At 37.0% G+C, this 13,543-nt stretch overlaps 1 protein-coding gene across 2 annotated transcripts in view; it reads right to left on the bottom strand.

Moving 5' to 3' along the window:
* Positions 1 to 1,213: 1,213 nt before the first annotated feature.
* Positions 1,214 to 13,543, bottom strand: part of HBS1L (HBS1 like translational GTPase) — an 85,381-nt gene continuing 73,051 nt past the window's right edge. For both annotated transcript variants that reach the window (XM_082730700.1, XM_082730702.1), the window contains 5 exons: positions 12,713 to 12,803; positions 12,192 to 12,300; positions 6,060 to 6,160; positions 2,983 to 3,127; positions 1,214 to 1,873 (listed from right to left, as the gene is read on the bottom strand). In XM_082730700.1, the coding sequence (XP_082586826.1) occupies positions 1,862 to 1,873; positions 2,983 to 3,127; positions 6,060 to 6,160; positions 12,192 to 12,300; positions 12,713 to 12,803 (458 nt within the window). In that variant the 3' untranslated portion in view covers positions 1,214 to 1,861. The remainder of the gene's footprint in view (positions 1,874 to 2,982; positions 3,128 to 6,059; positions 6,161 to 12,191; positions 12,301 to 12,712; positions 12,804 to 13,543) is intronic.

Genomic DNA, 13,543 nt, shown 5'->3' with positions numbered 1-13,543 from the left:
TCAGCTATATGCTGTGGGTAATTCACTTCACACTCAACTACAAGGATGCCCTAGGTAAAGAAATTAGACTCAATTATAGTCAACGATAAGATATTTCTAGAACTTCTGGAAAACACCTGCTCTTTTAAACCTGCTCTTGACTCTTGATGAAGCCTCTGAAGATTTATGTGTGAAACTTCAAGGGGTTCTGTATGGAGTCTGGGGGCAAAACCAACCCTGGGGAAGGCAGAGTAGAGATGAGTCTTTGCTCACACTGCGAGCTGCTTGATCTAGGTGGAGTCAAAGCAAGTCTGCTGCTAGTCTTTCTTTTTTGCTTAAGTCACTGTAAGTTAGGTTTTGCCAGATTTACCAGTTACATTCCTAGTTAACATAATATATAAACAGAATACTTTCTTATCTTAGCAAGTTTATCTGAAATAACAATTACTCCAATACTTTTCAGTAAAGAAATGTGTGATCCGGGTATATTCACTGTGATCGTTCTCCAAGCAGCACATTTATGCCCTGTGCATTTTAGCACATGGATGTAGTCTTCCGCAGAACTAAGGACATGCTGTTGTATACGGTAAGTCACCAACGTACAAATCACACCATTTCCCAATAAAGAAAGCTTAGCATACAGTCTATCAGATCAGAGTCCCAGGCTCGGCTGAGCACGAATTCTACTCTAAAGCAGCTCGTACTCAGGAGGCAATGCAACAAATACCTGTTAACTAAATATACCTTGGAGTTTGCTGTTGAAACTTCAAACAAAAACATGACTTTTACTGCCAGGGGACTTGCAGTCTATAAGGTATGCGAGATAAAGTTATCATATATGTAATTCTAAATGAGAGCAGAAGAGAGTGGCCTGAGTGCTCAGTCGGTTAAGTTCCAACTCTTGATTTTGGCTCAGGTCATCATCTCAGGGTCACGAGATCGAGTCCTGTGCCAGGCTCTGCACTGGGCATGGAGTCTGCTCAATGTTCTCTCTCCCTCTACCCAAACTCTAAATAAATAAATAAATAAATAGGAGAAATAAAATTATGGTGAGAAATAGAGGAGATGAAATTTGACCTGCTGTTAGGAAAACAAACAAACAAAAAACAACAAGAATTCATGTGAAAGAGCCAAGAAACTTAGGTGAAACAGATCCCATAAAATCCTTAAGTCATTCTTAGCAATGGTGGTAGAGAATCTCAACAGAATCTAAGAAACAAAACACAGTCTGCTGTTATGCTCAAACTAAGGCATTTTATTAAAGCTGGCTTTATACTTTAAATAATATCTTTGTTACCAAAGGGGCAGTTTCCACTAATTCCAAACTAAGATTTCAAAAGTTCATTTGGTAGAAGAATATTCTTATGCTCAACACCAAACACCTTTCCTATAATCTTCAGGTAATCTTTTCTTAGTTAACTAAAAAACAAACAAACAAACAAAAACCACTCAGATTGAGTATTAACTGCCTCAACAATCCATTTTATTACTTTTCCTTAAAATGTGTGCAGTAAAGTTGAACACTGTAAACATCTGTGGTATGGCTGGAAGTAGAGTTGATTTCATGACGACTGAATGTCTTCTATTACATACTTCTGATGGTTTACACAAACCTCAGCAAATCTATTCACTAACATTTCAAAGGGAAAGCCAGTTGTTTTAATGAAAGTGTAGTATTAGCCTTTCTTTGCCATTTGGCAACTTGAAATTTTTGCAGGAGTGATGATTAATACTTCTTTGCAGCTGATTATATCATTTTAAGTTTCTCTCTTGTTTAAAAAAATAACTGCACATTGTTCCTTGAACTTGAACAACTGGATTCTTTAAAAACAGAGGTTAGCTATTTCACTGCATTTGGAAACATGGTAGAAATTTTGACCCATCATTCTTTTATCTGTAAGAGAAAAAAAAGAAAAGGTGCTATAATTTAATCAGTCACATTTTAAGAAAACAAAAGGAAAATGGCAGCAATATAATCATTATGTTAAGATGAAACTTCTTTTTTCCTATAACTTTTCCCCTTTTCCAGTCATGCTATTTCTAAGACTTACTACAATCTCTCCATTATTTTCCACAAGAAACTATCTTATTTCTAGAATGCTCTTTTAGAAAGAATGCTCTGGCTGACTGTGAGACCGTGCGTGAGGCAACATTTGCTGAATGCCAGTTACTGTGCCAAGCATTTGTGACAGCCCTTTCACTTTGCAAAGGTGGGAGATAAGTTCTCATACCCAGTTTTTACAGGTGAATGAACTGAAGGACTGCTAGGACTCAGTAGGGCGGTAACAAACTTGGGCAGCTGAATACCAAAGCCTTTCACAGGTTGCAAGTGTAACTAAATTTTGATGCAACTTTAACAGAGCCCAGTGTTCAAAGTAGACATCCCATTAAATACAGTGAATAATTTTTATGCAGAAAACAGCCACATGAAGTATTCATTATAAATATAGTATTTCTAAGATTTTAGATTAATCATGATTGTGTGGAAGTACATGTAAATTACTGAAGCTTGCTGGTTCACCTCTGGCTATTTTCTTCAAAACTCAACTGCACCTTACATGATACAAAAGATCCCTTTCAGAAACATTCATTGAACTTTCTGAATGGATTATTTTAAATGCACAGAGAACCAGTTATTTAAAGAAAAAAAAAAGTAATAAAAGCTCTTCCAACAAACGAAATCACCTCCCCCAATTCATTTGACTCTTAAAGACTGTTCACATAATCTGGATTGCTTACTTACAAATCTATTTTTCAACAAACTTACTTAAATTCTGAGAAACATTATTTGTGGAGAGGACAGTTCAGAAGTGTCATTATGAAAAGTTCTAAAACCCAACATTTTCTTGCCATCATTTAAAAAAAGTTTAATATAAATTTTAAAATCTTGTTCTACTACTATAACTGTATTCCCCTTAAGTCATAAGCTCTCAGGAATCATTCTTATGAAGTAGGTACAGAAAAGACACCCGCACCCACAAGCCACCAGTCCCCTCCCAATACCTCCGTGACCACGCCTGCGGCAATGGTCGAGCCGCTGTAGCGCAGCATGAACCTGCCCAGCTCCTTGAAGTCTTTGTACAGCTCCAGAGCCACCGGGCGTTGTGTCTGCAGCTCCACCAAGGCATTCTGGCCTTTAGTCAACAGTCTGTCAAATAAAAGGTGGGTTGGGAACAGGGATGGCCCACACAGGTGAATAAACACAGTAACAACTGAAAAATAAGTATTTCACATTCAATCAACAAATCAACTTTCACAAACTTCAAAAGAAAAGGTTTTTTTAAATAAAAATATATGCCCTTGTGTTTTTCTGGGCTACTTGAAAGAAATGAGAGGAATGATTCTAGATAGAAGAAGAAATGTTAGCTGGTTCATTTTACATATACTTTTTTTTTTTAACCTATCTTCTAAATACAACTCTTGAAGGATCTTATAACCAAATGCTCAAGGACCCTCCACCAAAGCTTTCCCTTTCATTCCTCATGGAACTGAGAGGTTCAGTTAATACAGAAAGTAAAGAAAAGAGGGATACAATATAAAATTCTAACAGGTAGATTATGTGTTAGGAAAGTTACCTATGAAAAGGATAATCTCCTACTGCCAACAGACTATTCTAAATTTCTCTTTCCCTCCCTCCTCTCTCTCTCACATAGACTAGTGATTCTTTAACAGGGGTTCAGAAGAAAATCACATAAGATTGTTCCACAATATGGTGTTTGTAGGAAATGAAGGAGTGGGGGACAGACACAGGAGACATGAGCCTGACTGTAAACAGTTTCATACAAATACATAACAAAAATCCTTGTGTATTGGCTCATGTAAACTTACTAAAAGAATATAACCCAAAAGGGTGCATTCTGAAAAGGTTCTCTAGTTTAATTCTGATATGCTCTAGAAGGATAGCAATTATAGACTCTCCTTCTGCAAGATTAGTTCAGGGACAGACAGATTAGAATAAGCCAAACTCAAGTTTCTTTCTTTTTTTTTTTTTTAAATATGGAACGCTTCACGAATTTGCGTGTCATCCTTGCGCAGGGGCCATGCTAATCTTCTCTGTATCGTTCCAATTTTAGTATATGTGCTGCCGAAGCGAGCACACCAAACTCAAGTTTCTAAGAAAGTATTCCAAAACTTCCAAACATTGGTTTTGGGCAATTTCAGTCCAAAGTCCCATTCCTAATAAAGGAGAGCATCTAATATCTTCATTATTTGCATTTAAGTATTGTTTTTAGAAAGCCTGATTCCATTCCACATAAAGCAGTTGAGTCTACAATATCCTTGAAGTGGAAATGAAGGAGAAAGACTAAATTATATTGGTGCAAAATAAGAGAAAAGCTACAAATAAGGTGCCAGGGAAAATTACTATAAAAATATATTAAAACCTAGCATCACTGAGCAAGGACTTTGTAGCAGAAGCAAGGAGGGGAAAATTCAGGATTAGATGTGATGAGTCAATTCTAGATTAAGAATTCTCCAAATCACTTGTGTGATGGGTCAAACAACCTGGCTTCTGCCAAAAATAACATAGTGTATATGAATCAAGATACTAGATTAAAACCCTGAGTGCCCCTCACTAGCTCTGTGAACCTGAACATGTGATATAACCTTTCTACACCTCAGTTTCCTTATCTGAAAAATGGGGAAAATAGCACGTGCTTCACAGGGTTGCTAAGAATGTATATCATGTGAAAGCAGTCATGATAGAGCCCAGGAAACAGTGGTCCTCAAGTAATGTTAGCCATTAGTTACAGTTCTCAGAACAGGAGCCACACTTGCGCCAGAAGCTAAAGATTCGGGTTAAAAATGAAGATTGGTCACTACACTGAAAAATGCACAGAACTATTGAGTCATTAAGCTGTACATCTGAAACTAACACAACATTGTACAGTTCAGTAAGTTCTTAAAATTTATCTTAAAAAATAAAATAAAGGACTACCTCTAAGAGAGAGATTAAGGAGCCCTTTCTTCGTAACTAATGGAGAAACAGGCCTTGGGTTCAGAGCAGTATGAAGACTCCTTTCTTGTAGCCAAACTATGAACCCATTAACCCCCTCTGGCCTCCTACACAGGTGCAAATGAGGAGGAACACCCAAAGACTAAAAAAGGGGGATTTTGGGTGGGATTCCCCAGAGGGCTAAAGTGAGGAAAACCCCAAAGCTAGAGCAGCCAAGCCAAACTGTGGTTACCCTTTATTGAATTAGGGTAAGAAACTTAATTTTCTCAGGAAGCACTTCCCTTGAAAAATCCCAACCTTGTCCCAGCCAAAGGGACCTGTCCACATTTAGGCCTGGATATTAATGGTAATCAGAGGGTAACAGGGTACCTGGGTGGCTCAGTCTATTAGTCAGCTGCCTTCGGCTCAGGTTATGATCCCAGGGTCCTGGGATCAAGTCCCACATTGGGCTCCCTGCTCAGCGGGGAGCCTGCTTCTCCCTCTGCCTGCTACTCCCCCTGCTTGTGCGCTCTCTCTCTCTCTCTCTCTCTGACAAATAAATAAATAAATAAAATCTTAAACAAAAAAATCAGAAGGAAACAACATGGTGGTGATAGCTTAGCTTAAAGCTCCAAGTGGATTCTGAGCAGAAAAATTCCTGGAAGCTATACAGTATGTAATTCACTTTCTTCTTAGAGTGTTCTTAGCATAGGGAATGATTCTCATTAAGGGAGTGACAAGATAGTTAAGAGGAACACTCAGCTGGAATTTGGAACTAGTGGCTAGACATAATTCAAATTCATTCTTTAAAATGCAGAACTGATTTTTTTAAGTGCCCGTTGTTTTTATATCCTCAGTATCTAGGGCCTGATGCAAACATATAAATTTATACGTAAATTTTAATATACAATTCACACCCCACTGCCACCATCCACAACAGAAATTATATCTAGCATTCATACCTAGGTAGGAGCTTAAATAGATGTTCTGTGTTTCCTTTAATCTAGTTTTTTTTGGGGGGGGTAGATTTGGGGAGCAAGTAAAAATAGACTTCACTTATCACAAACAGAAATACTATAAAAATGAATTAACCAGTAAAAAATCTGCTAAGTTGCTTGTGTTCACTCTATGCATTAAAAACACTCACTTTGGCTTCTTCTTTGTGACTTCACCTGTGCTTTTGTTTAAGACACTAATCAGTCGTTTAATAACGGCAGGTTCACTGACAGTCTGGTAGTGTAACAGCACCTAAAACAAAAAATTGTCACATCAAAACACCCTTTACTGTACATCTGTGGCCTTTCACTCTGACAGTCACCTGTCATCATGTTATTACAGCCAGCGCTCCCGCTGGGAACTTCCAGGGTCTCCAGCAGTTTGCCCAGGGTGCTCCCTAATTTACTAAGGCAAAGAGGTCACGGAGCCGATTCCAGGTTCTCCTCCACCACACCTCACTGTGTGAACCTTAATAGATCATACAACTTTCTTTACAGGACACGATCAGACAGTGCCCCGTGGAGGAGATGCTTGAGGAGATGCTCAACAGATGCAAACTGCTCCCTCATGAGAAAGAGGGAAGGGGGATCTTGTCACAGTCAGCAAGACTTAATGTATTCACTGTTGGATAATGAGAATAAAAGACTATGTGGGAGGGTAGACAAGCTTTGAAGTTGGGACGGATTCTACAGTTTCCAGGGGTATGATTTAAGGCAAGTCCTTAAAGGCCCTTTACCCCTAACATCTCCAGCCTCAGGCTCCCCACCACTGAGGAAAATCAGATGATGGTATTTTGAAGCGGTGCCCAGGACATGGTAAACATTCAGTTAACTGATGACCTCAGATATTTGCTATTACTGTTCATGTTTTATGTGTAAGGAAGTTTAATATCAAAAAGGCAAAGTGACTTCATGTGGCCATGGCGACATGTTTCAGAGGTGAACTTTACACTGAGGTCAACTGGAGGCAGAGCCGGACTGGCTATCCTGATTTAAATAATAAGCACTGAGTGTGCAACCTGTCCGCGGTAGGGTAGTGGAAAGACCAAACACTAAGGAAGTGGCAAAGCTAAAGTTTAACTGGCTTGAAGTACCATTTTATGCTGCTTGCTTGAAGAAACACTGACGCTTCTACTATGAAACTTCCTGGCTCAAACATACGTATGCACATTCAGAAAATAGAAATACCTGGCGGATCTATGGATCCACAATCCTGAACTCTGTAATTTTCCAAAAACCAAGTCTTTCAATCAGCTCTTGGTTAATTCTGTCCACTTCTCTCTCTAGGACAATGCTGTCCATAGTCCAGGACCATCTGCTCTCACCCGAGTTAAGATGCAGGCTCCTTCCTGCTCTCTCTGCCGCCACTCTTACCGCCTCTCACCCATTTCTCATATGTCTACCAGACTGATTTTCTAAAAGATAGACTTAATGGTACCTCCTTGCTTTTTAAAATCACAGAAACTTTAATTCCACCACAAGGCACCACGGCTCTTCTCAACCTGACCGTCACTTTCTTCTCCATCCTCATCTTTCTCCGTCCCTCTCGCATTCTCTGCTCCAGACACATAGCGCTTCCACTCCCTACATGAACCAAGTCCTTTCTAATCTTCAGGCTTTTACATGTATTTTGCTTCTGGCCAGAACACATCAGTGTCACCTGGCTAACTCTTACTCATCTTACTCTACCTCTCTTAGAGTAAAGCACTGCTTCTTACAAGAAATCTGAACCCCTAGTCTGAGGTAGATCCCTTCATCTGTGTTCTGTAATCCCACAATGTAACATCTCACCTTTATTGTAACTGCTGTTTTAAGTGTCAGTCATCCCAGGTAAATATAAACTGCATAAGACTAGGAACTATGTACACCAGTGCAGTGCCAGATATTTAATCCACGCTCAGTAAATATTTGTGAAATAAATAAAAGTATGAAGGAAAAGAACACCTAAAACACATGGAGTAAATCAGTCTTGTGGTGTTCATTTTTTTAAGGCACAACTGAACCTCCATCACTCTGCAAAGGCAAATTAGTTTTGGGTTTTTGTTGTTTTTATTTTGTATTGTTTCCATTTTTTTGGCATCTGACCATTATAAACTGGAAACATTCTAGAAAAATTTAACAACCAACCCTTAGGGGAAATCCATAATGCATGATAAAGTCACATTTGGGCATCCAATAGATTCAGGGGTCAAAGAGCACCAATGTATAACATCAATGTAGGTCTACATATCAAAGAAACATTTCTTTTGCAACAAACAAGTAAATAAGCAGATGTTGGCTCAGGTGTGACTAAGAAATTGGTACTGGTTTCCATCCACAGCTTGCCAAATTTGAAACAGAGGCACACAAACCTACTTAAGCTTCTTCTAACCTATTTGTAAACTATGTGTGGGTTCCATCCAATGAAGTGGATAAAGAATGGGTTGTGGCAGTATGGGGTTAAGTTTTATTTGTTTTTTATCTCCACACCATCTTACAGGTAGTAACTCAAAAACAAACAAACAAAAAACAACCCTTGTAGAACACATGAGTGAAAAAAATCTACATGTAAGTAAGTGGAAAGTAATTATATATTATCTTAACATTTAATTCATATTATATATAACCAAAGTCATCTATAATTCAAAACAGTCTGCAGCCTAATATAAAAGGAAAAGAAAGTACTGGATTTCAAAGTGGACAGTACTGAGTCTGAGTCCTGGCTTCATCACTTCTCATGTGGATAGTCACCACATCTGAGTTTCCAATTCCTCATCCTTAAGTGCAGACAACACTAACGTAAGTGCACAATCTTACCTGCAATTCCAAAATCCAAAAGATTGAAAACCTAAGTTTTCCTAATTCTGCTATACACCCATTTAACTAGTAAAACAGCACTAGCAGTAAGGCAATTTACAGTCCTTATTTATTTCACTTAGCATTAATATTAATAAGACCTGGCACAGAATGGTTAGTATGTTTGATTACAGGGTGTTGCCCATTCTCTGTTAGGGGTTTTATGTAACATACATGCATCACATCACCCTTCTATCATCTGAATATTTCTGCATTCTGAAACACAGTAGCTTGAAAAGTTTCAGGTAAGGGTTGGGACTCCACATCATGTTGTGAAAATAAAATTATAAACTATAATGAGCTACGTAATCTGTTGATTGGCAAAATGAGCCAATTATTATTTTCCTTATACCTCCAGGTAACCTATATTACAAAGTTATCAATGAATGTATGGTCATTTAGTTTGCAACAAGGATGCCAAGACCACTCAACAGAGAAAGGACAGTCTTTACAAGAAATGGTGCTGGGAAAACTGGATATCCACAAGCAAAAGAATGAAGATGAAACCTTACTTTACTCAAGTACAAAAAATTAATTCAAAATAGATCAAAGAGCCAAACGAAAGAACTAAAACTAAAACTCAAAGAAGAAAACAGAGGGGGGAGTTTCCTTGATGTTGAATCTGGCAATGAGTTCTTATATAAGACACCAAAAGTACAGGCAATCAAAGAAAAAGATAAAGAGGACCTCATCAAAATTAAAAACTTTTGTACATCAAACAGTACTACTAAAAGGTCAAAAAGACAACCCACAGAATGAAGAAAATATCTTCAAAGCATGTATCTGACAAGGGATTAATATCCAAAATATATAAAGAAGTGAAAAGACGCCCAACATCACTAGCTATTAGGGAAGTACAAATCAAAAGCACAGTGAGATAACACTTCACACCCATTAGAGTTTGCCTCTTATAAACAAACAACATAAATCACACATCCCCCAAAACACACACACACTAACAAGTGTTGATGAGGAAGTAGAGAAATTAGAACCATTGTGCACTGCTGACAGGAACATGAACTGAGATAGCTACTATGGAAAACAGTTTGATAGTTCCACAAAAAGTTGAACACAGAATGACCTTGTGATCCAACAATTCCACTCCTAGGTATACACCCGAAAAAAGTGTGCGTAAGGGCTCCAACAGATACTTAAATACCGATGTTCAATTGCCCACAGATGGAAACAATCTTAACGTCCATTAACAGATGAATGGATAAACAACAGGGGGCGTATACATACAAAAAACAACATTCAACCTTACAAAGAAATGAAATTGTGATACATGCTACAACACCAATGATCTCTGACAACATTATGCTATGCTAAGTGAAGTAAGTCAAACACCAAAGAACAAAACTGTATGAGTCCACTTATAGGAGGCACCTAGAATACGCAAACTCATAGAGAAAACAGAAGAGCAGTTGTCAGAGGAAAAGGGGAAGGGATAACAGGGAGTTACTGTTTAATGGGGACAGAGTTTCAGAAGGGGATGAGGAAAAAGTTCTGGAGATGGATGGCGTTGATGTGAGTGTACTTAATGCCACTGAACTGAACACTTAAAAATCATTAAAATGGTAAATTTTACGTTTACAAAATATTTTACCACAATAAAAAAAGCATGAATTTAAAGTCTAACACATTCTTCTATTTTTTCTTCTTAAATTGAGTTTATCACATAAACCAAGAGACACAAATCTATTTCTGTAGTGTTACGAAATTAGTCCCTGAAACAGTGTTATTTTAATTGCCTAGGAAGCCTTTTTGTGATTTAAAAACAAAACAAACAAAAACTGAAGGTTTCTTTCCACAAGGGGTAGATTAAATGACGAAACACGACTATTTTTTCTGAAACAAATTTCATCCGGGGATTCGTCAATCAATATACGCGGGTGGAATCGCATAAAACAGCACTGACAAACTTTCAATTCATACATATTTTTAAGAAAGTACAGTAGACAGGAAGACAGTATTACTATAGAAAGTAACTACTGACCTCTTGACCTCTCTGCCTCTCCAATGGCAAAAAAATTATTGCTGCATGAGTAAAACCACGCAGTAACCAACCTCTCCAGCTTCTCCCCACTGGACATATTGCTTTCTAAGAACAGGGGCCATTCATTCATAGCAAATTAGCTGTAGTTTCTTGCCTATCAAACATGAATTCTAAATATTTAAAACTGAAATATTTTCAACTAAGCCATTTTTGGGGGAGAGAAACTTTTACTCCTTTTTTTTTTTTTAGCACATGGGAGAAATGGAATATGGATTATAAAACTAAAATACTTTAACAGTATCTTATAATTTTTATCTGATCAAACTTACATAGAAATAATTACAAAGGATTATAATCAAAGCACATGGTTATCTCAAATAAAGGTGTATAAGTATAAAATGAATTTAAATGAGCTAAATAAATTTATTCCTGACCCCTAAAACATTACCACTAACTAAATTAAGTTTAAAGGTCAATTATTATTCTTGTCTTATTTTTATTGCAATGATGCATCAAATGGTGAAAACAATCTATATTTCCAAAGGCAAGTCATTTAATTCCACGGAGACACATTTTTTTGTCCTACAAATCTGTGCTACATAGGCTGATCAAGAAAAGAAAAGCCTAGTCTAGGGGAAAATGTCATCTGTTAAATGGCAAAAACAAAGTATCAAACTATAAACAGAGTATGGCCCCCAAACATCTGAAAAAAAATTACATGTAAGAGAAGGAACCCATGTAATTCACAAGCAGTATGTATTCTAAGTAACATTATAGTATAAAATCCTCCTCCTCCCCATTAATGTGTATGTTTAAATGATGCTGGACAATAATAATCTACCAAATTAACCTCACAGCCTGCAGGGTTTGAACGTGTTGCTTCAGCCCAGTTAAAGTTAACTCTGTGGCAAGCATCCCTAGAACAGACTCATAAATACCAACGTGCACACATTAAAAAAAAAAAAAATCGCTAAAATGTAAAGTGTAGAGATAATTATGTATTATGTAATTACAGAATATTCTTATCTTTTGTGTGTTTTCCAAAGTTTTATATATATTACTTTTATGATAGGAAAGTACTATAAATAAGCATACTAAAGCAAGAACAGAAAGACACAATCTGAGAAGCTTAGTTGTCAAATAACCTTAAAACACAATAAAAAAATCTACCATTTTCCCTAGATGAATTTGACTATTATTATCATTAGTTTGTATCCTACTGATTATAGTTCTTCTTAATGCCTCTTTGAAAAAATCCCCACCTCAAGGACCAAAATAAAAAAGTAAAAATGACTTTCAAAGTCTAATGTCATATTTTTCTGGATTAGAATATTAAGATGTTACTTGAAAATAACTAGAGCATTATCACTTGAAAAGTAAGTTACTACTTTTTAGGATGAAGTTACTTTGAAATTTACTTTAAATCAACGATAACAAACATTTCAAAACTTACAGGAAATCCTTTAGTGATAGGAATTTCAATATTAAAGATGAGGATTCGAGCTCTGAAACGAGTACAAGCTTTAATGGGTTCTTTGGGGCCACAAAATATGCAGCCAACACTGTAACAAAACAAAACAAAAGAGAAAGAGAGAAGGTAGTTGGAGGAAAGGTAAGTATACATCCAAGAGCAATACCTCTAAAACCATTTACAAAGTAAAACAATCAAGTAAATTGGGGACTTTTACTAAACACTCCCTTTTGGGTTAAAGCAAAGCTTTATTAACCTTACACCATTTTTATACATTATAGTTTTCATTCAAAGGACATGTCAAGTACACATGCTGCATGTATTAATTTCAGTTTTAAACAGGTTTTGCTCATCATTCGTATGTTTCTACAAGTGCCTATTTTTGGCCAAATGAAATTCAAAATTAATACTCATTCTTTCAGTTTAGCGAGTGAACAGCAAAATCTATGTTTTGAGATCCTATATCCAAAACAATGGTTGCTTAAATTCATTTTCTCACTCACTTGATCTTGATGATATCCATGCCAACCAATGTAAGACTAACATGATCACCAGCTGCCGCCCAGTCGACAGGTTCATCGTGCAGAGTGATTCCTGGAAATGAGTAAGAACCAAAGCATACAGTGAAACACCTCGATATCAAATCATAACAACCAAAAGAGCTTGCCTGATTTATGCTTCATCAGTCACTACTCATCATTTTCAATATGAATGGATTGAGAATGAGAAGTGTTACCGTGAGCGTTGAGGGAAACACACTTCCTCTACACTTGACTCTTCTAGAACACCACCCTAAACATAAAGTGACTCTTACTTGTCCAAAAGAGGCTGAGTTCAGCTTAATTAATCAAAATTTTAAAACTCATTTATACAACCGGTATATTCCTTAAACACACCTATTCAAACAGTTCACTTACATTAACAGGTACAAGCTCAATAATGCAGTTCAAATTACTTGATAACATAAAATATGGGACTAAGGAAGGTGTCCAGTAGTATTTTATTCTCTTGAACTTTGCTTTTAATTAGACAATCACTTCAACAGCCACCTGAGTTCTCTGAGGAACTCTTAGGGCATCAGTGCTCAGTCAGATGGTGCTCTTCACAGGTCCCTTCACTACTCCTGGCTCAAAAGAAATGCTTCCCAGAGAGAGAGGTGAACAATGATAACTGACTACATGAAAAGTGTAGGAAATTGAATTCAAAAAACAGTCCCAGGTGTTGCTATATACCTTTATTACCAAGGGATAATCCTGGAGAACAATAACAAAGGGCATTACTCAGATACCTTATTCAAAAGCTTTTAAAAGGTATCTCATATTTTCTGATTCTAA

The sequence above is a fragment of the Mustela nivalis genome (genome assembly GCF_964662115.1).
Source record: "Mustela nivalis genome assembly, chromosome: 5".
In the NCBI taxonomy this organism is placed as follows: Eukaryota; Metazoa; Chordata; class Mammalia; order Carnivora; family Mustelidae; genus Mustela; species Mustela nivalis.
The sequence above is the reverse complement of the archived record's forward strand: the minus strand, read 5'-3'. Positions and strand labels throughout refer to the sequence as shown.